The sequence below is a fragment of the Pteropus alecto genome, unplaced genomic scaffold (assembly GCF_000325575.1).
Source record: "Pteropus alecto unplaced genomic scaffold, ASM32557v1 scaffold21, whole genome shotgun sequence".
NCBI lineage: Eukaryota > Metazoa > Chordata > Mammalia > Chiroptera > Pteropodidae > Pteropus > Pteropus alecto.
The window spans coordinates 26,140,061-26,164,080 of NW_006436282.1; the positions used below are offsets into that span (position 1 = coordinate 26,140,061).

The window sequence follows — 24,020 nt, forward strand, 5'->3', positions numbered from 1 at the left end:
TAGGAGACATTAGCATTTGTAGCAAGATGAAACTTTTAGGAAAATGTATGTTGCAGAAACCTTACTGTGGTTAAATTTCAGGAGACCCTCAATTCGATCCTGATATGAAATCGGTATAAATAATCGAATCAATAACTCCATAATCAGCTCCATCCCACCACTGACATCACTCCCTTCATTCAAATAGAACCTTCACCATCTTGTGAAACAGACTGAATACAGTCTAGAAGCATCCTGGGCTAACTACTCTTGGTTACACTTAATCAGAGCTGAATAAACAAACTCAGTATTAGTCACACTTGTGCAAGTTATTCCATTTCACTGCAGCCAGAAGAGATTTCCATGTGATCCTGTTTGAACCAGCTAAACATCTGGGAAATGTGGAAAGCATTCTGCAAGGCGCAAGCGGACCACACGCTCGGAGACATGAGCTATGCGGCTGAGGTCAGCCCCGGGACGCTGGGAGGACGGCGCTCGCTGGGGCGGCTTACTTACGATGAAGCCAAGTTTCTTATAATCCCGGGTGTACATGGACTTGCGTTTCTCCATGCTGCCGCTGCTGGTGTTCGGTTCAGACTCCGCATCAAAAGCAATTCTTCGAAGTTCAAATATGATGTCCCTCTGGGCCTGGAGCCGTCAGGGAGAAAGGAAAAGGGAGAGAGCCGCTTTCATTGTGTGGCATGACATATACGCTCTCTTCCCCAGGGTCTGAGTGAATCACTGCCTTCAGGCGAAAGGAAAAGAGATGAAAGACCTCTAATGTTCTAAGTTAAGGCTCTGCCCACGCCTCGTCATTCTGCCCTTCTCTCTGCTGGTCAGGCCCGGCTTTACGCCCCGAGGATCCTCACGGCCGAGTCATCTGCAACACTTGGGTCAACTGGCTAGTGAAGGTCTAAACGGAACCCCAAATATGATGGAAGGCTTGTGATCGGAGAAAGCCAAGTTCAAGGGCCTGGGAGCATGACACTGTTAGAAACAGGTTCATGAACAGTAGTCACGTGACAAGGGGTTCCTAACTCCACTGCGAAGTGCCTTCATACAAACAAACCCTTAACAACGGTTAAAATGGTTTATTTTGTGTATCTTTTACCACAATGTGGGGGAAAAAAAACACAACTCTTTTGAATAAATAACAGGGTTTCCACACAGGGAGGGCTGTTCCCATCAAAATGCATCGCCCTCCTCCGCCAGCAGTGGTAAGATAAGCATCTCATCTCTCTGGGGTGACGCACTTGGCCTTGCCGAAAGCCCAGGGCACGGTAGAGGGCCTCTCCGAGCCTCTCCATCTCTCTCGATCGCACGGCCCCACACCAAGAATGAGGCACTGCAGAGCAACACCCTTCACGTGTGCCCTCCCGTCTGCGGGAGACCAGGCCGCACGTGCCAGCAATGAGCGTTCGCCTTGCCAAAGCTGCAGCGCGGTTAAAGGCGAGAACATGCTACAGCAGGGCGCCCAGCTGCCTCCTCTCACTGGGTCTCACACGGCAAAGTTCCCTCGGGTCCTTTTGGGTGGAGATGTAAGGTTTCGTGCACAACCACCACGGACCTAGAGGCAATCAGAGCACGTAGCCAACTGACCCAAGCACAAGCTCAGAAATTGGGTTGACCTGGGGCCCCCGCTTTCAGGGCTGGTCACTGGAGAATGGGGATCGCTTCCTCAACCTGCAGAGTCGACATCACACAGAGCTACCGAGAGGCCCTAGTTTTTGGGAATTGACCAAAGCTATTACCACAGAGGGTACTGGGGCCAAGGACCAAGGTTTGTGTTCATGTGATATCAAGCTTTCTAAACCAATAAAGAATATGCATGTGTTTGATGCATAATGAAATAATCCATTCATTCTATTTCCAGATTCTAGATTCGCCTAAATTTTAAATCCATTCCCCCAAATTCCGAGATGATAGTAAAACAGTAATAACATTATCTAAAAACTCCTGGCTTCAGAGCAGCATGAGAAAAAGACTTTAAAGAAGATGCCCTCTTCATCACGTGGCTTTACGGCCATCTAGCGGGCACTCACCTGGTCCTGGGGGTCCATCTTGGTCATCATCCTGTCTTCTAAAAGGTTGAAGGTGAGCACCTGGAGCACGTACAGCTGATGTGCCATCTCATTATTGATGGCCCGCTGAGCTCGGATGACGTGCTGGAGAGATGGTTCACAAACAAAAATTTTTTTAAAAAATTTTTTAAAAAATTTTTTTTTAAAAAATTTTTAAAAATTTTTTTAAAAAAGCTAATGACAAAAGTTAATCCCCATCAGTACGATAAGTGGCACCTCAGAAGTCTTCATTTGCAGACACGGGGGCACGTAGGTTGGTGGAACTATCCTTCAGAAGAAAGATGAGAACACAAGGTGACCCTGGAGCTTTCTTTTATATCCATGGCCCAATTAGGTTCCTAGGTCTTTAGGTCAGAAACCAGGAAAAGACCTACTGTGTGCAGTGGGGCGTAGAAGAGGGGAGGCATTGGAAAGACCCTGGTCATTGCAGTCATATAAATCTTTAAAAAAATTTTTTAAAAAAATTTTTAAAAATTTTTTTAAAAAAGCTAATGACAAAAGTTAATCCCCATCAGTACGATAAGTGGCACCTCAGAAGTCTTCATTTGCAGACACGGGGGCACGTAGGTTGGTGGAACTATCCTTCAGAAGAAAGATGAGAACACAAGGTGACCTTGGAGCTTTCTTTTATATCCATGGCCCAATTAGGTTCCTAGGTCTTTAGGTCAGAAACCAGGAAAAGACCTAGCTAATGACAAAAGTTAATCCCCATCAGTACGATAAGTGGCACCTCAGAAGTCTTCATTTGCAGACACGGGGGCACGTAGGTTGGTGGAACTATCCTTCAGAAGAAAGATGAGAACACAAGGTGACCTTGGAGCTTTCTTTTATATCCATGGCCCAATTAGGTTCCTAGGTCTTTAGGTCAGAAACCAGGAAAAGACCTACTGTGTGCAGTGGGGCGTAGAAGAGGGGAGGCATTGGAAAGACCCTGGTCATTGCAGTCATATAAATCAAGAGAAGGTGTGTCTGAAATGATAGTATCTTGAAGAGAACTGGACTTTCTACAACGGAAACATTCCTTGCATACAGGAGAGGAATAAACGGTGCATATGTATTATAAGCATTTTTGCCGTCCTCCCACCCTACGACTGTCTCTGACAGGTGATCCCACTTCTAAATGGAGAAAAATCTTAGAAGGAACACACTCAAGCGAAGTGCCTATCGGGTTTGTGGTTAATTCACTGTGAAAACTATGGGGGCCACCACTGCCCCTTGCAAGGCAGTGAGGGAATGCATGTCTGTTACTTTACTCGCCTATTAAAAATTAAGTAGCAAATAAAATGACGCTTCTTCTCGGAAACAGAACCAAAAGGGAACAAACCCACCTGAGCTGGCTCAGAAATGGGACTCATCTCCTCTTTGGCAGAGACCACAGCTGTGCCTTGAACACAGCTGGTCAATGTGGTGGAGCAACCATTCGAATCAGTTATTCTGAATTGCTGGACCCAATCACATCTTACTGTCTGAAAAAACCTTTCCCCAGGTGCCCCCAAGCTGCAGGCACCTGAACTCAGCACCATGTCGGAATAGCCAATTAAAGAAGGAGGGGGTGAGGAGAATGAAGAATAGGAGGAAGTCATGGAACCAAAATTATGGAGCTTGAGGGGGTGGGAAGCTAGGCGATGGGACGGGGCGTTGGACTAAAACCCCACGGCCTTCCATGTCCAGAACAGAATGTTAATTCGAAATATACGTTTAGTATACAAAGTGTCTGGATGCTGAAGTATACAGGTGTCTATCTTATTAGCAACTCAAAGGTGTCCGCACTCTAAGTTCTTCCCGGGGAATACCAACCTTGGACTTTCAGCCGTCAAAGTCTCATTTAAAAATCCCACTGAAGCAAATCGATCATCTGTGAGATACGGTGGTTGCAGACATGCTGCCCACCCCACCTCTGGGCATTCTAACTCTGACGGCCACACCAAGGTGACGTCGGCTACGGGCTGACACTGTCACTCGGTATGTCTAACCTTTCACCCTCTCACTGTCCTCCGCTCCCACAAACACCTCCACTGAACTATGTGTCAACCACGTGGCAGCTTCTGCTTGTATCCACGGAACTATGCATCAGCGTGGCAGCTTCCGCTTGTACTGAGAGCCAGAGTGAAAAATAAAGATACAATGAATCCTTCTGCAATTTCCACTAAACTGTTCTTAGACCTGGAATTAGAATGCTCTACCAACGCCCAGTTCAGATTCCTGTTCCAGAGGGAAAAATACATCAGCCCCAAAGAACCGGGGTGCCTCTTCCGTTAAAGAATGAAAATTACACTCATGTGTTTCTCTGTATCCTTGAGAGCTAGAATGTTTAAAATCAAACTTGATGACAAATTGTGGTTGTTACTATGGGCTTTGGGTTCTAGAATATTTATTTTGTTTGCCCTCGTAAATTCTTTAATTTTTAATGGCCTCATTGTATTGGAATGTGTGTGTGAGTGTGTGTGTGTGTGTGTGTGTGTGTGCATGCGCGTGCGCCTGTGTGTGTCTATAAGCTTCAAGGACTATTTGGAATCAATCGCACATGCCTCTTTCAGCTTTTGGTTAAAAGTCAAGTAGCAGATAAAGCTCCAGGAAATCTTGCCATTTGATTTATTTCTCAACATTCACAACGTGACACGCAGGCCTTCTTTCCCACTGAGGTTTCCGGTCACGTTTGCACTGCAGTTAATGAGCAGGTTCCACGTATGTCTTTTCTGCTCTCCTCTTGCAAAAGGGGCACAGGAAATGGATGGCCAAAATGTCAGGAGTTCTCTCGGGGTCTGACACATGTCCAGCTGGTTCCCTCATTACAAACAGTAGACGCTCATAGTCATAGACTCTCTAAGTCATGGAGCGTCCGATTTCCCTGAACGCAAAGCTAAAGCTATGGCGAGTAGAACAAGCCCGCCCCACCAAGGGGGTCCAACGCTTCCTGCCAGACGGTCTTTCTCTCCAGCGCAGTTCGAGAGACCCCCTCCCTCCAATCAGTGGGTGCCGTGCCCGTGGGAAAGCCTCGTGCATTCCAATCCCGACAGCACACTGTTTCCTCCTTTCTAGTTCCTACTCCTTCGCCACAGAAGCAAGTCACAGAAGGAACCATGACCTAAAGCTGGAAGAAGAGATGAACGCGCCAGACCCTTCCTTCCCCCGCAAGCAAAGCGGGCACCGCACGTAGGCACTCACCGTTAAAATGATGGACCGCAGTTGCTTCTGAGCCAAAATGTTCGCCATCTCCTGTGGGAGGAAAACACACCCACACGAAAGCTCAGAAAGATACATTTCACTGTGGTCCGAAATGATTCTATCCTAGAGTGTGCTTCCTAACTGGATATCAGCAGTATTTCTTACGAAAGAATGGACTCAGGAGGCACTGGTGTTCAGATTACTTTTTGAACGTTCTGTTTAGATAATAAAGCCGTCATCCAAAAGCAAAGAAAGGAAATCTGGGACCTGCAAACTTTTTTTTTTTTTTTTTTGGCATTTCTTTCTTCCAGGAAAAGGTGAATGCTGGATAAAAATCACAAATACTCCAGCTGAAAGCAACGGCCCCTGGAAGGGCTCAGCAGCTGTTATTAGAATGTCCGTGCGCAGGGCGCCCCGACGAGGCCACACGCGCCTGCCCCGTGAGCGTCAGTACCAGAGAAACAGCACTCTGCAGAGCAAAGTCTTCTAAACGTCACCTTAATCTGAGCAAAACCAAAGAGCAATCAGTACATCCCCCAGAACCCGAAAGTCGTCTGTGTGAGTGAGCGGAGCGCAAGGGGTTTGAGCGAAGGACACACACATGTCTGGGCCAATGTTCGTCTCTAGCGTCCACGTCCTGCTCCGCCAAGCCTCATGTCTGCAGGGCATGCATGGTGCACTGGCCTGCCTGACGGGCATACAGGATTGGAGCATACAGGATCTCATTCGATTTTTTCCATTTGATTTTATCGAATGAAATCATTCACAGACGCCCTTTCTAAGTTTGGCAAGTAGACGCTAAGTGAAAATCAAATCGTTGCATACAATCTTGTTGCAAACATTCAAAAACAAAAATACTGCTCATATTCAGGAAGACTCTTGGATGTGTGTGTGTGTGGCGGGGATGCTTTTAGTGTTGCCACTCTTATCGAGTAGAGAAGAAACTAAACTACGATTCGAAAACACAGCCGTGAATGTGGTCAAGGTGAAAACCAACTCGCAGAAAGCAAGGAGAAGCCAGGGCGCGGGGGAGGAAACGTGAGGCGGGGACACGGGCGGGGCTGGGCGGGAGTGGAAGGGGGAGCACGGGGCTTGCTTTGTGCCGACCAAGGGGACACGGGGACTTACAGTCAGAGGACAATCAAGGATGTCAACACTGCTTTCTACGCCAACCTAACGCCGTCATGGCCACCACAGAAAGGAAAGCAAGCAGGAGAGAAGGAGGGACGGAAATTCAGAGGGCTCTGTTAGAGGTTACGGCTTTATTTAGTGTCCCTGCTGACCCGCTGCCTTGAGGAGAAAAGCACATAAATACTGTACGGCGGTTTTGAAAAGGCTGGATGGCGTGAAAGGCAAAATCTGATGGGAAGTCCTCTGCCAACCTCTCGAAAACAAAAACACATTCAGAAGCGAGTCAATGGCAATGCAGAAGAAACTGCCCTGCGCCGTGCACAGGGGCAGTGCTTTCCTCCCGATCGAAATGGAAGACCCATATTCTTTCCTTAGACCAGATGAGAAACAAAAGGCCCAAAGGATCCTACAGTTATTTTAATTTATTTGCTTTTGCTGAAATGAAATTACTGCCTAATTGCTACATGAAGAAACAAAAAGAAAGAAAAAAAATTCTCTGTGACTATTTTTAGCCTATGGATTTATAAAATTTTAGAGTAAGTTAGAAGGAACAATATATTTCCACCATCTAGAGCAATTATTATAATGACTTATTTACATGATTTATCTTCTGCATAAGACTATGGTCCCCTCACGGGCAGTGAGACTGTCGCTTTCATCTTTGTATTCTGAGCCCACAGCACAATATCTGGCACAGAGTAGATAGTAAATGTTTCATAAAAGAATGAATGAATATTTTCCAGTATCCCCCTTAAAGAACAAGAATTTGATCAGAGAGAAAATTAAAAAATCCTTGTCATCGTGGATTTTTTTGGTGGTTGTTCCAATATTGAGTAAACAATTCCACGTAAAATATTTTATACAAAGAGAGATAGATATAAATATAGCTAAAGATATATTGACTTGTTTAGTTTTTAAAGCAGTTTAAGAAAAATAGTTCAGGTAGAAATGCTGTAAACAAGGAGGTCTCTACACAGAGCAGAGAAGGAATTGGACCGTGACGTTCAGCGTGCTGAGGCCCCGCAGTGGTTTTCTCTCTGGGGATGCGCCATGAGCATTTTTAAAACGTCTTCCCTTGGAATATATTTTTTTCTAATTTTTCTACCAAATCTTTTAACCAAAAAGTTTTTGTTTTTTTTTTAATAATGTTTATCAAAACCATAAATATTTGGAATTTGGAGGAACTTCACTAACATTTTTGTCATGAAAATAGTAAAATGAATAATGGCAAGAAGCTATATATATATATAAAAAACCAGATCTTTGTCACTATCTTTACTTCAAAGACTAAATTATTCATATAATATTCCCAGATTTTTCTGCTGGAGTTATCATGAGTGTATTGGGATATGAACGTAAAGGAGCAGCCCCACCAATGACCCCACGGAAGATGTGCAAAGCCACCTTTAAAAATCCAGCCTCCATCACGGCAGGCACTGGCTGGTTCCAGCAGACAAAACCAGATGCACTGGAGTGACTCTGAGGTCACTGCACTCACTGTGCACACAGAGCCCCCAGGATTGAGCAAACAATCGTAAGTGGAACACAAACCAGAAACCCCTACATTTAGTCACTGAGGTTTAAAATCTTTGACAACTCCAAAAAAAAAAAATTTTAATTAAAAAAATAAAATTCTCGACACAGTATTGAGTGGCACACTAGCTATCTAAGTTCTTCTAAAACTATTTACTGGCAAGTGTCCTGGAGGTCCCAGCACACTTTCTAATCATTAAAAGATCTCGTCTTTCCACCCAGTTTTTAAACGAAGTGAACTGTGACCCCAGGTAACACAGTGTGCGTTATGCAGCCACGGAAAGAATAATGGATTCTGAGGTGTGAGCTGAAATCCAAGACAAAGATTCCATGTCTTCCACACGCCGCCCTCCCATAATGGTTCTGTCCTTAGCTGAAGAACCCAAGGCCCGAACAGACCAAGGAGAGTCTCACGGGGTCCGTTTCACATGGGCAGGTTTATGGGTCCATTCCCCTCGCTCACACAGAGGAGGGGAGAGGGATGGCTCAGTCCCCGAGCCACGCCCGCACTTGGGCAGCATTAGTGTCCTCGAGGGACAGCCCCTCTGCCACAGGTACAGTTATTTCAACGAGTGGCAGCAATCGGCATGTTCCGCCCTGTGTCCCTGCACCTGTCCACCTCACACTCCCCAGGGCAAAGCTGACACCTCTCAGGGTCTCAGTTTCCTCATCGGAAAAGTGGGGTCCACACGCGCCTTGCCCCAGGGAGCAGTCGATGAAATGACGAACGAGCATGGGGACGTCTAACTGCGCTTCCGCCACGGCTGCTATGCTTTCGTCGCTTTGTGTTTTGGGCTTCTACGTTTTCGTTTCATTGGATGAAAGGGCTCTCCATGGCTGGGACAGCCCTGGGACATCGGATGAAGGTCCGCCCATGTCCACCTAGTTCCCACTGGATCTGTGAATGATCCCGGGCTGGCCAGCCACGAGCAGAGCAGCAGGAAGCCCGAGGAGTCTCTGGGATGGGCAGGAGGAGCTGCACCAGGAGCTGCCAGTCCCGGGCACCGTCTTAAGACTAAAGAAATGCGGCTTACCTGCCTCCTCTCGTCAGGGGCCTTTAGGAAAAGTGCATTAATCACGGCAATGGTATAGGTTTGGATTTCTTGATCTGTCCTGTAAAGACACAGAAAAATACAGAAAGTCAGAAGATGCTACCCCTGAGTCAGACCGTGATGAGGCTTCTGATCATCTCCCCATAAAAGGTGGGGAAAGCAGGACCTAGAAAACGCAGATGGCACTGAACATGTGTCACCCATCGCAAGGCTGGAAACACAGCGGGGGGCAGGGCCATTACTATTGTCAGCCAGACAATACTGCCCAGTAGGGATCACCCGGAGAATACAGGTGGCCAGCACAATCTGTCCCCTTCTTCTCTATGAGGATTAAATCATGGACTCAGTGGATGTGTGTGTGTGTGTGTGTGCGCGTGCGTGTGTGTGCGTGTGTGTAATTTTCTATCTGATACATGAACTATATCTGGGAGTAGACCTGGGCGTCCCCACATTCCTGGGCTTATTAGAGAAGAAACTGCTTTGTCTCCATGGCGATGATATCACATACTCTGAAAATCTATTTCCAAAGAGAAACTTTTTAATAACAAGAAGTTCAAGATTTTATGTTTAAAAATTTGCTTTTCACTGCAATGAAATCCGAAATTCCAAAAGAGGCAAAGATGTAATGTAAGCTGCATGGTAAATAGTAAATAAGAAGGACCCAAGGCGTAAACAAAGAACAGCTATGAGCTACATTTAGCGATGACTTAGGGGGAGGCAGAGCTGAGAACGAGGTCTCTGGCAGGATGACATCAAGTCCAGTGCACCATAGGCTTCTGTGTGGTCTTGGACAAGTTCATGGGGTGTCCCTAAGACACAGTTCTCTCCTCTGTAACACCGAGTAAGAACACACTTATTTCAAGGGCTTGCGTTCTGGATAAAATGAGGCCATGTACATAAAATCCTTACCAGATAAGAAGCTCTCTCCCTTGGTGAAGGACACTGTGAATGCACAAGTACGCCCTTGGGATCCAGAAAAAAGATGCAGACTATAAAGAACGTGAAACTGGCATTATCTCTAGAGCCGTTTCACACAAAATCATCACTGTGGAGCATGCAGTAATTTTTACCTGAGGCCACAATCTATAGACTGTTGTGTGACCTAAAATTTTACATTCCGGTCACCACCCCTTCTCCAAATGAAGAAAACATCAAACGCACTTTGGTAGTTTATATTATTCTAAACACAACAGTTAACATTTCGGTATACTGAGAACCGCTGAATATTCCCTCCATCTCTACCCTGCACCCCCAAACGGGGGATCAGGCTTCCTCTTGTGGATTTACAAACATGCCCTGAGAGACCGAGCTTACTGGGATGCAGTCACATCGGTGCCAATGAGAGAAAACGCCTCCTGTGAGGCGTCCACAGAGGCCATAGCTCCTGTCCTCCCCAAGGCTTAGCTGCTTAAGTCTCCCTTGGGTTACAAAAGTACCCCAGCATCCTTTCCATAAACTCCTTGTTCTGGGTAAGCCACCTGCAGCCCCCAATACCATAGTTTACAAAGTAGCATTGTACAGTGGGCTCCTTCTCAGTCCGGCGTCATCAGAGACAACCTTACTAGTTACCTAAGGAAGAGAGAAGGGATAAAGCTAGGGGCCTTGTCCTGTAGCTCAAGCTCTGGAGAAAACAATGCAGGCATCATAAAATACAAAAGAAGGTTGTTGTAATCACCTCAAGCCTAAAGAAAGAAGCCTGCCTTTAAAAATTCTTAACTGACTATGAAAATACTCTCTATGTCACAGAAAACACTGCTAAAGAAAGACTATGCTGAGAACTTAAGAGAACAAATTGTCTTATTATGTGTGTCTTGTTAAAAGTAAAACTCTACAGATATCCACCAACATTGGTCAAACTTAGGTACCTACTAAGGGCCAGGCACTAGGGACAGAACAGTGCTAGGCACGGAGCTCCCCCAGGGACAAGTAGCTGTGCCATTTCAGTATGTTGGGGGATGAGCATGGTACATGGTCTGATTAAAAGCCAAATCAAGATTCTATATATGTAATCAAGTCAATACAAGATGGTTCACAGGCATTAGGGTGGCCGAAGCATCCCCGCTCCCCACGGTGGTGGTGTCCGCATGCTTACCCTTGGAGATGTGGGATGAGCTGGCCAATGGTGATCTCCTGGGCCACCTTCTGGTAGAGGTCATGGCTGTTGAGCACCATCGACTCCAAAATGGCCAAGGACCGCTGCAGGATCGAGGTGTCCATGGCTGACTTGTTCACAAAGCTCGCTATCTGGAAGTGCAAGCAGGACACAGTTGACTAGTTGTGCTGAGCAGGGCAGAAAGGAGGGAAAGGCATGATTCGAGCATCAGGAGCTCATTTACCACCGGACACTGGGGATACAAGCTGAAGAGCAAGGAACGCACCGAGCCAACAACGATCGTCTAGGACGTTATTACAAAGCGCCACTCCTATAATTCAACAACAAGCAGTTTTGAAAAGGAGACGGCGTCAAAGGAATATTCTGTCTGGTTTCTCTGGGATTATTCTGAGTCTCAGCTCTCAGGAGCAGGCGATTTCAACACATACAGTCATCCCTCCGTATCCACACGGGCTTGGTTCCAAGATCCCCCTCAGATGTCCAAACCCACAGATGCTTAAGTCCTCTATATTTTTAAAATGGTATTTGCATGTAACCTACATTTCACATAGGCTACAGCAGGGTACGCCTACACATCCCTTCATCCGCGTAAATTCCGCGTAGTGCTTGGCGCCTGACCAATTCGGGTTTTGCTTTCTTGGAACTTTCTGGAATTTTTTTTTTCTTTTTAAATACTTTATGCTTGGTTGAATCTATGGATCTGAAACTCGTGAACAGGGAAGCCAACTGTTACCGAGGGCTCTTGTGTTTCTTCGAGTCAGTAACTTCTACGTACACCAATAGCCATAATCCTTCTCATCCTCAGGCTTCTCCATCACGTTTATGTTCTCCTGATGACCCCGTCACATTCTCAGGGACTCGCATAGACCACACTTGTCGGCACAACTCCACTTTCCAGTTGCTGGCTGCTCTCCTTGCTCTGGCTCAATGCAACGCTCTCTCCCCCATCCCTTCTTTTTATATAATTAAAGTAAACTCTTCTCATCTCTCCAAAATTTAGCAAACAGGCAAACATTTACATTTGCAGTGCGAAAAGTTAAAATAATCGTTTAAGCTCTAAAATGTATTCCCTAAGGAATGAATCACTTAGGCCACGAACATAATAAATCACGACGGAAGAGAGAAGGCAAAACCGGGGCCGGAATAATGGATTGTAGTAACCCATACACATGGGTGCCATAAAGGTTTTATTTTAGAGGCCTCATTAAAAGTTATTACTAACTGTTGACAACTCGCACTAAAAGGCCGTGATTATATCAACATAATGACTGCTTTCTTAAATGCTAAATGATTTGGTTCTGTGACAAATTGACACTGGCTGCTTCCCCTGCTGACACTAATCTCTCCCTTTGTGCTGTCCCATCGACCTCTTCTCCTCATCCCTTCTCCATCCTTGCTGGAGAGAAAATGCGAAGGCCTCCATGGCGACTGTCGTTACCATCTCAACCGTTTCTAGCCCAGTGACTCCTGGGTAAAAGTAGGGGTTGGGGTACAGATACCAATACCCTCTCTGCCCCCAGATACATCAGGATCTCAGAGAGTGGGAAATAAATAACATGACGTATAAGTAACATTATTGTTTTATATTAAAAAAAAAAAGCTATTATTTTGTAATATAAACTACAGGAAGAACATGAGAATTTTAAGATTCTCAAAAGAATTCCACTGGCCCATCATCCAACTGCTTTAGCCCATTTCATGGCTAATAAACTTCTCCAGCTTCCCTGTCCCTGGAAAACCCTTGCCTTAACCCTCCACTCTATCAAACCTCCCATGCTAAGGCCATCTTTCTCCGGCAAAAATCCAATTACTCTTATATGATGCTCAAGGTTTAACACTTAGCTTAGACCTCTTCTAAAAAGATTATAAATGCCTTCACTTCACCACCCACCCCACCCCAAGCATACTCATTATCCCAGCACCATTCCTGGCATTTACTGGAAAACTAAAGAACTCCATGCTTCTGATTTTCTCTACACTAACATTTTCCTCCTTCCACGCTCCTCTTCGTCTCTCCATTTAATAACTTTGGATGTATCTTTACGACTCCATGGAGAATCTTCCACCTGGGAGCTTAGAGTCAAACTCTGTCTGCCACCTGACAGGCTTCATCCCTCTTTTCATTCATTCAAGTAAGGTGCATCCGCTGCATGCCATAAAACAGGCTTTTACTGTTATAGGATGTGAAAATAGCGAGATGAGCCAAACTCACGTTATTTTTAACTTCAAGGACCTTATAGTTTAGTGGCGAGAGATGGATAAAAAGGCATTTACCATGAAGTATGTTAGGTGCTTATGCTTGACATCTAAAAGAATACCTCCGTATAGATAGACCAATAAGATTGATGAAAACCGAATCCTTGCATCTCAATTAGCACCTTCCTCCAAGTTTGCTACATCATCAGTGATTAATAGTCTGGGTTCCCTATTTTCTACCCCCGAGAAGACGTTCGTAATGTCTCCCCTTTGACACATGGTCAGTCCCCACATGCACAAGGCTGGCCTGTGGTCCAACCCACCCCTGGGGTAGTAAGATGGCATCTTTTTCGGTTTCTTCTAGATCCCAGATTTCCCTCTAACACAAATTTACCCTCTACCTCCATAAATATCCTTCTGACAATGTGTGCTCCGTGGAAATACTCAATCGTAATTCTGAATTTTCTTTAATATGAAGTCCACCTTCTTACGATGGGTTTTAAAATTCTGTTAACTCTCGCTGGCTTCCGACAGGCTTGCTCTATGGTGGTAACACAGTCTGTGGTCTTTGCCTTGGTTCGGCCTTATTTGTATCTCACATACATATCTCATATTCCATTTGTGGAACAAACTGAAACTAATCTCTGATCTTCGATAAACCTCTTTAAAATGAATCTTTTCTTTTACTTCACCTCTTTCTTGACCCATAGAATCCATGATTGCAAAATGAGCATTTCGCGTATCACACCTCGCTGGGTGCTGCCCGGTAGCGAATGAACGAGCTCATAACCCCTTAGAGTCCTACGCACAGTTCTGGAGGAGATGTCCGTCACTTTCTGAAACTAACATCTACCTTTCGGCCTTTCTTTGCCAGTGGTTTTAACCTGACATTTAAATGACCCAGTATTTTCATCTAATAACCAAAGCATCAGGGCTGATGGAGCAAACATAACGACTCCCGAAATGAACCATGGAGAGAGCATGGCGCTTCCACTCCCACATTTTAATTTTTCCAGGCAGAGGCCCATAAATCTCTCAAGATTTTAAGAGGCAAAAATTACTGGGTCTCTAAACCGAAATGGCTGGATGTTTGTCCAAGCATTGGAAACACTGCAGGGTGTACCAGGCCCTCCTGCTAAGGTTTCAAGAGCATTTGTACAAAACTTTTCTGCCAAGAAAAGGCACTGATGTTATACTTGGCGAGGAGAAAACCAACTCGTAACAGAAAGTTCTAAGTGAGGAGTTTTTGTTTTCTTTTTTTTTCTTTCGTTTCTTTTTTCCTCCATGTCTTCCTACCCTCTCCCGTACTAGCCAGGTCTTTAAAAAGCAACAATTTATGTTGGCATCAAGGGATTCCATGTTTCAAAGTGTTTATGAAATCATGTTATTTATTGCAAAGTCTGTAACTAGAATCTAGGTCCACACAGAACAAAGCAGACAAATGAGCAGAGTAGCAGATAGGGGCTGGCAGTGGAAAAAGTGCTTCTCCAAAGTGCCATGAATTTGGCATTAATAGGAAGCCAAGTCTGCACCCCAGAGATAAGAATCTTCTGTCAGTGTATTTCCTAGTAGATTTTTGTTGAGATAAAGCTCCATTTAAAAGACAGTTGCCTACATACAATTCCTGGGTTGTCATGGTGCTGAATTTGATCCAGCTAATGAATAAAAAAAAGTTAACCTTACAAAAACTATCAATTATAAAGTCATTTCTGATGACCATTTTTCAAATTCACATAGGGGTTGAGATTTAAGTAGCAATGCAAAGGAGACAGAATGATTGGGAATGAGGATATGGGATATGATAAATGAATTGCCTTCTGAAAATATTTTAATTTTTTATTCAAACTATCAAGACTGCTAGTCTTTGCTTCCTTAGATTTAATATGATTTTTCATTCAATTTCAGTAAATGGAAAGCGTTTGCCTAAGAGTTAGAAAATTAAATCATCATCATTCTCTCTAACCAATTTCACATCATTTAAAGAAAGACAGCTTTGTAATTCATTTACACTCGTAACTGAAATTTTACTTGAAAAGTATTTAAATACATTGCCACTCTATTCCTTCTCGCCTTCAAGTTCTAAGGTTTAAAACTATGCTCCCAGAGGCAATCTCATTCATTCATTTCTCAGAACTGTATGAAGGTCTTACTCTGTGCCAGGCTCTGAAGATAACATCACAGAGAAAGCGTGGTCCCACCTTCCTGGCACTCGGGGTTTCTTGGGAGAGCCAGTCAAATGAACGAACAATTCACAGAAATGTCCTACGTGCTGGAACTGGGGCAAGCGGAAGACCCAGAAAGAATGGAGAGCGGAAGAAATCACTGAACAGTGACGTAGGGAGGACTGGACAAGAGGCATGCTGGCGGAGCGAGTCTTCAGAGCCATTCTCTCCACCGCCTGAAAGCGCAGGTGCGTGACTGAGGACGGGGAGAGAACCCTGGACCATGGGAGCATTCACAGCCCACCGCCGATGACCTCGCTTAACCTCCACACGCCACTGCGACCTCGTCTCTAGAACAGGAATGACAAGACTGTCTGTTCTGCTCTGGAAAGGGCTGCTGCAGGGATCAACAGAGACTGCCACTGTGGTCAGTGACAGCACGCCGCAGCCTTCAGGAACTCGCGCTGAGAGCAGCCTTGTTTTTACAGAGAAGGAGGCTCTGAGGACAGACAAGCGAGGCTTTCCCACGTGGATGTGGGACAGAAGGGCGGCTGCTAATTCACGACGAGCTAGAATTTTCGTTAAGTATAAAAAGAGCCACGAAAGCCAGTTTCTTCAGATCGATCTTGCTTCTCTAGAACTTTTACCTTAGAAAGACAGGAAACGACAATTTGTTCATAACGCACTGAAATTTCCGGGGCTTTCTCACTTACAACCTTTTTTTTCTTTTTAGCAGTTTTGACAAATATCACCAAAAAGAGGCCTCCTCTTTTTTGGGATGTTTTCTAAGTGGTTCCCATAGCTCATCGCCTTTGGCTTTATGCTCTTAGTTAAGGAAGAGGACCCAGAGGTGTCAAGAAGGCCCTGGGTTCCCAATCGGCTCTCGTCTGAAATAACGCTGCAGCGTCGCACAGGTGTCCAACCTGGGGGGCTCCCGTTCCCAACGCCCTCATTCAGCGAGGGGCTCTCATACGCCCGGCAACTCAAGGCAGTATCTCCCTCGAGATATTCACTTGTAAAAGGAAAGGGGTCACTTCCCAGTGGGGACACCGCAGACACCACCTGCAGCGCGTGATCGAGGTCAGCATCACCACTGTTCTTACAGACGCGGGGACGTCAAGGGCCGGAAGTGATGGGCTGGGAAGGGCACGGCCTTAGCTCCCCGGTACTCTCGCCGAAAACGCATAAACCGCAATTTGACCGTGAGGGACGTTCTACGAAATAACTGACCAGTACTTTTGAAAGTTGTCCAAGTATGAAACACAAGGAAAAAGTGAGGAATCGTCGGCTCGGAAGACGCTGAAAAGACGTGACAACGAAATGCAGTGTAGGATCCTGGAGTTGGTTTTTAACCAGAGAAAGAACATTCGTAGAAAAAACGGATGGGATCAAATAATGGGGATAGCATTGCACCACCGTTAATTGCTGAGTGTTGATCACTGCTCTGTCATTATGCAAAGCATTAACAGGGGAAGCAGGACGAAGGGCACATGGGAACATTCTGTGCTATTTTTTGCAACTTTTCTGTAAATCTACCATGATTTGAAAATAAAAGGTTTAAAAAAATTCAGGTGACTCCTCCTGGGTTTCGTTTTGAGTTTCTGGGTTTGGCTTAGGTTTTCCAGCTTTCGCACAGATTCTCTGGAATTCTTTATTTGAGGTAACCCTTACCAGGAACCAACACTTAGAAAATAAAGTTACGAATTCCTAACATCTCTTCATCCCCAGTACAGCAGCGGGAAGAAAAAGGTCAATACACTTACAAACCATTTCACAAATATAAAGAGAGAAAAAAAAATAAGTTAAGAAATTAGTAAATAATAATAACCAATGATTTAATGCGACATTTAATAGTTATAAAGTCAGGGCTGCCATGGTTGTTAGCAGACTGGAAGCAGACCGTGATTCGGAGTGTCTCTATTCCAACTCGACTGCACGGAACGGTGGGGTTCTCCTGCCTCTGCTCCCCACGCCTGGTCCACTTCCACCCGTCCTTCACTAGCTTCCTCCTACAGAACGAGCAACGAGGCAAACCAGCTGACCTCAGAGATGTTTATTCCGCCATGACTACATGTAAGCTGGCTTGCCCTGCCTGAGAGGCACAGACCCCAGCACACCACCTTCCTGTGGGGCCCTGTCCCCGACCCAGGCACGCAGGGTGTCGGTCCACCTGGCCCCTTTCCCTTTCACTCACCTCGGGGCTGGGGGTAGGAGGTTTGAGAGGGTCAGAGGAACTCTATTTACGTCTTGAGAACAGTCGCGTTCTCCACAGGGACTCAGCAGTCACTTTCGTGGGTTTAACAACGTGACGTCTTGATCTTTCTCGACTATGGATTTCACGCAATCTTTTATTATTTTGATGGGGAGAATATGTCACATTCACATACAATTTAGGTGCCCTGACCCCCATATACATAATACTGTCAAAACCCCAACCACCCTTTAACACAAAGAACTAAAGGAATCAACTAGAAGAGATCCTCAAAGCAGAGAAGACTATCCATGAAGGGAAGAAGGAATTTAAGCCTAGAGAAGCACAATCGGCATTACCTTCTTAATGAACGCCACCGAGAACGTATCCCAGGACACTATTCCGTGGTCCATCAGCTCGACGAAGGCCGTCAGGGTGAAGGACAGCATGTCTCCAAAGCTGGAAAACACAGGGAGACGCATGGCCATGGGCCCAAGTGCTGATAGCAAGGGGACGCGCAAGCGACAGAGCTTTATGAAAATGCGTACGGGCAGAACTACAAGAGATTGTTGGTATAAGCAGCTGGGCCACGGACAGACGCCTCACAAACCCGCGTCCACGGGAAGGAGGTGGGTTGGCCTCACCGAGGTGAGCCAGGGTCTCCGTGGGGCAGACCCGGGCTCAGGCTGGCTCTGGCTCTGGTGAGCTGTGTCATACTGGAAAGTGCGCTGACCTCTCTGAGCCTCTGTCTTCTCAGCAGAAAAACTGGAGAGTGGTGTGCATTTCACCACAGGGCTGCCTCTGGAGCTCTACATAACGTGTGCTCGGTACATGAAAACTTAAAGGAAAGCTTCCTAGCAGAGGAGAGTGAGGGGGGCTGAGAAAGGCCACTGTGCTTCTTTTATTACCCGTGGGCACCCAGAAGGAAGATGAGAACTAATTCTCTTCAGGGTATTAGTGCTTGCCATGGACCATGTGGTGTCTCCATAACTGTGTGCCTGTGTTCCTCTGTGTGTGTGTGTGTGTGTGTGTGTGTGTAAGTGCACGCACACACAAATTTATGATACAAATAGATACATAAGCATATTCATTCCCATGTCACACTCAGCAGTTTCGCCTCCGTTAACAGGCTTCATAGGATGGCTGTGGAGATAATGACTGTTGGCAGCTGAGACCTGCTGTGATTCAGAGGCTGCAGGAAGGGCCTAATGCGTACATTAGAAACCCAAGCACAGCAGCCCTCCCCGTGTCCCTTATGAGACAATATCGTGCTTTCTGGTGCCTCCAGAACAATACTTCCACAGAGACTCGGAGTCTTTTACAGATGCTCACCTCTATCATGAGTTTTCATCGTCATAAATATTAACGCAAACCTCTCGGGATTAGCCCTCTCTCTTCGAGCACACTGAATTATGCCATCAGGATTTCTGCTCTGTATAGAACCGCGCTAGCTCATACTCTTGATTTTGAAAATATAAAGTTGGTTGTTCAGATTTTGAATCTGTTGACTCATATAAACCACAATTGCTACATTGCAACGTCTCAAAAAATGTTTCAATTGAATCTTCCCATCGATTTTCAACTAACAGAATAGAAAACCGGCTCATGTTTCTCCTAATACAGCTCTGCAATTTCACTGTGTTCTCGGCCTCGACAACGACCTTGGGAATCCTGCAGAAGCCGTGATGCTGGAAAAAAACGTACAGAAGAGGAAGCGCTCTCAGCAAAGGACGGTGGCCCGATGCTGCCCGTGGTGACAGGGCGTGAGACGGGTGGGTGGTGGTGTCACAGGCGGACCGCAGAGGTTCCCCTCCAGCTCTGAGTGGACAAGTTACTGACGCATTCGATGCCTCCGTTTCCCCCTTTGTTAAAAGTGGGGCAGGCGCTGATGCTGGTGGTCGTGGTGATGCCCGACTCAGGACGGCTGGGGAAAGGAAACGAGCTACGCACTGAAGCCCTTGAGCAACATACAGGGCAGAGAGAGCAGCCTGTGTTAGCTGCTGTGATCACGCTGCGAAAGTGACACTTTCAAAAGGTAAACAAAGCCTGCGATTTTCAAACGTTTGCCTCCAGTGTGTCAAGAATAATCTGTCCTTAGAGCCAGAAAAAAAAAAAATTTGTAAGGAAAACCAAACCTTCCGGCTAGATAGAAAAACTGCAAGTTTTTTTTTGTTTGTTTTGTTTTTTTGTTTTTTAAAAAAGACTTTTCTGAATCACAGATGAGCAACCCTAATATTACAGGTGCCCCCTAGGTGGCATCAGAGGATCATGCCCCCCAAAATAGATTCCAACCCAGAAAACTCAAACTTACTTGAAGGAGAATACAAAATTGGATAAAGAAAGTGAAAAATGAGTTTAAGAGAGTAGCAAGAATTCTAAATATGAATTCCAAATAAAAATTCCAAAATAACTCTTCTTATAGATAATGAATCTCAGGAAAATGAAAACATCAGACTGAAAAAACTAAAAGGAAATTGCCTCAGGAAAGTAAGAGAACGAGGTAATAAAAACAATTAGCAAGATTTATTAATAGATTATGTAGGCATGAGTGTTACTGTAGAAACATTATTGTCTAGCAAAGCATAGTATCAGTAGTAAATTATTAGCTAATTTATTATTTTATTATAGTATTAGTAATAAACAATAGTAACTATTTTTTTAACTTAAGAAGAGGAAAAACAGCGACCATATGATAACTCACAGCTGCCACTTGCTTATACCTGGCCTTCTAAACGACCTCAACTGCTAAAAGATCCCCATAAACACGGCTGGAAGATGGCGTCCGTGGCCTCCGTGCAGTGCCTCAACGTCATTACCAACAGAACAAGCAATGGATCGGGCAGTGACAAAGGAATTCACACGCTGTGGGAATCAGACTGTTCTTTACACTCCCTGTAGCTAGTTGAGGCTGGGAATCGGGATGATATTAGTCTTCATTTACAGCTTTAGAAGCAAAAGATAAATTATATTTATGCGCTCTGTCTGGAGGCAAAATGACTCTGTTCTCCACTCAACTGAACATCATCCACATGGCCTTAATAACATCTGGGGATGGTCCCTCCTCCCCAAATGCTCCAGAATTCTGCCTACAGACTCCTCGGATGGCTGCAGAGACCTCGGGAAAAAAAGATGGAAAGAAAGGGGAGAAGTGTCATTTGGTTCCCAAATGTCCAAGCTGCTTCTGGGGCCAGGAGGATTTCAGTCTCCCAGGAGCTGAAGTGGGTGGGGCCCCATTTCTGAGGCAGCGGGTAGGACCCTGAGTTTTGCAGAGCCATTCACTAGCGTGACTGATCGATAAGTGAGAGAAAAGCTTCTTCACATCACACAGCTTCGCGTCCAAAGGAAGATCACTTTCTTGGCCCACTAATAACATTTCCTAGAATCGTTACATGATTTATATTTATATTTCATATAAATATTGTGTAATAACATTGACATACACATTTTATCTATTTTAATGTAATTAGGTATTATATAGTTTATAGATATATTAGACATGCACTATGATATATGTAAATATGTTATTAGATATATAATGTGTATATGTTGTATTATATATTGTTAAATATAAATTCCTATACAATATGTATATCATGTAATATACTACATATATACTGTATAGATAATGTATATAATTCATTACGACTGCTTGCTAGATGGCACTCTGGGTTTCCACAAGGGAGAACTCTTTGAAAAGTCAACTTCGAGCCTTCGGCAGCAAGGAAAGGATGGCCATGCCAAAATTTTACTGCATTGCAAATCAAGGGACTCAATCAACTCATTTCAAATAAGGCCATTACGAAAGCTCTTATCAAACCCAGACGTAGATGTTTATTTCCACCTCTGATTCAACCCCGAAGAGGGAAGGCAGGAACCTAGGCTCTATCTCTGAAATCGATGCTGAGTGCAGAAGATCAGGGCTAAAGATTTATGCACATAAAGCAACGACATGGCACACGAGGGAGCATTTTCATTTGTTTGGCTTACTTATTTTTTATAAAGTGCTAACCTAAAGATTTTGTCGTACTGACTGCCACAAATTAAGCCGACTGCAAACTTTATGTGCTGGTTGAGAGCCACTGTCACAGCCAAGACACCATGTGTGCTGGAATGATTCAAATCAATGTTTCTCATCAACTCAGTAGAGACCATCTTCATTCCAACAAATTCCAGCCAGTCTCAAAGCATTTAAATTTGTGCTGCTAATTTTGTAAAAGAATAGCGTTTCCAAATGTTTCTCCACTGGTTGCTGTGTCCAAGACAGAAGTGGAAAAAAAGGCGAAAATAAAGGCCACTTTTAAAGCTATCGGTAAATCATGCTGAATATATCTTTAATTTCCCAAACTAACATAGTTCTGCCCTACCCTTTAAGTTTTCCACGTACAGCAAGCTCTCAAGTAACGCCATTTAGTTCAATGTCATTTCTTTGTAACATCGATGCATGCCACAGGATCTAAACTCTTGTTTATATCAGTTAGCCTATGGCAAAACTGGTTTCTTTCTGCGATGTTTTGTTGCAGTTCCAAGAATCTATCGACAATGTTAAATGAGGACTTACTGTACTTTCTTCTGTTTGCCGTAAAATGTATATACATTGAAATGTAGGAATTTCTATATCACCTTTAGACAGTGCCTTAGCCTTCAGCACCAGAGCATGACTTACGTCGGCAAACATTCTTTTGTTTAAAATTTAACTCTGGATCAAGTTTGATTCTTTATTCTAGTCCATTGACCTGTCTGTCTGTCCTCTGACAACATTTTACACTGTCTTAATATAACACTGTCTGTCTTAACTTTACAGTAAGTCTTGAATTCAGTTAATGAAATCCTCTAACTTCGCTGATACTTGTTGTTTTTTCAAGACTGTTTTGGCTATGCTAGATATTATGCATTTCCTTTAAGTTTTGGGATTGGCATGTAATTTCATTTTTAAAAGTGGTTTTGCATTGAACCTACAGATTAATTTGGGCAGAATTGCTATCTTAACAACATTGTATCTTAAAAACCACACAATGGTACGTTCTCCGCTTTTTTAGATCTTCTTTACTTTTTTCCCAACAATATACTTATTTTTCAATGAACAGATATTACATGTTTCTCATTACGTTTATCCCTAAGAATTTCATGATTTTTTGACACTTTGTAAATAGATATTTAAAATTTTCATTTCCTAGTGGGTTAACATATAAAAATACGCCACTTTTATATACAGATGTTGTATCCAGAAACTTTGCTAAATTCAGTTACGAATTTAGAGATCTAGCAATGTCTTTGTAGATCCCTTAGGATTTTCTACAGAGCCAATCACGTCTTCTATAAAGAGAGTTGGTTTTTTCTCTTTCTTTTGATCATTATATCTTTTATTTCTTTCTTAACTTATTGCTGTGGCTGAAAATTCCAGTACAATGTTGAAATGAAGTACAAACAGTGAACACATTTGCCTTAGCCTCAGTTTTTAGAGGGAGGAAATCCAGTCTGCTAACATTAAACGTGCCACGTTTTGGTCGGCGGCCTAATCAGTGTGAGGAAGTTTCCCCCGTTCTTAGGTTGCTGAGAATTTTATGTTGGATTTTATGAAATGCTTTTTCTATATCTAGGACCTATTTTCTGTATCTTTTAAAATGGTTTTTCTCCTTCGGTTTTCTCCTTTGTTTTGCTAAATGCTGAATCACAGGGACTGATTTTTCAAACATTAAACCATTTTGGGGATAAATATACATTGGCTGCAGAGTATTCTCCTTTTTATAAATTGCTCGGTTATATTTGTTAATATGTTTTGCCGGGGGATTTTTGCACCTCTGTTCATTTAATGATTTATAATTTTTATTTCCTGTACTGTCCTTGTCGGGTTTTGCTGTCAGGGTGACAGTGGCCTCACGACTTAGTCTGAATAACCTACTTTGTCATTACAAGCACCAGGACCTGAGCATTAATTTTGTCTATGATCAATAAACAGAAATCATGATTCACACGTAGTCACACTTCCAACACCCCTAAATACCTAAAAAATAAAACTATTGGCAAATAAATTTGAAGACATCATTTTGGCTTCAGAGCCCTAAATTCCTCTATATTAGCAAGCTATGTGAGGTTGCTAGAGAAAAAAGATGAGTTTGAATCTCCAGATCCACCACCTGATTTTTAGCTCTACATGAAGCACATGATGCTAATGTTACGAATCTTGTTTGGTGGATAGAAGTGTGAATTAGGAGCGAGCGAGTGAAAAAACACAAGACAGTGCTAGAGTAAACGCTCATAAAAGATGGCTTCTGCTGCCATTAAGTGCTTCTACTATATTAAAAATATATATCAAAATGAGATTTAAGAAGCTTTACCCTAAAGCTTTCTATGCTTTATTACAATTTAATAACTAAAGAGCTCCTAAGACTAATCATTTTTCTTTGTGGGAGGGGTAGG

General features: G+C 44.1%; 1 protein-coding gene across 1 annotated transcript in view; it reads right to left on the reverse strand.

The window, feature by feature from the left end:
• Positions 1-24,020, reverse strand: part of ELMO1 (engulfment and cell motility 1) — a 404,818-nt gene that overhangs the window by 292,841 nt on the left and 87,957 nt on the right. Inside the window, 6 exon segments of the mRNA XM_006912067.2 lie at positions 496-627; positions 2,022-2,144; positions 5,226-5,276; positions 8,924-9,002; positions 11,034-11,185; positions 17,963-18,062. Of these exon segments, the coding sequence (XP_006912129.1) occupies positions 496-627; positions 2,022-2,144; positions 5,226-5,276; positions 8,924-9,002; positions 11,034-11,185; positions 17,963-18,062 (637 nt within the window).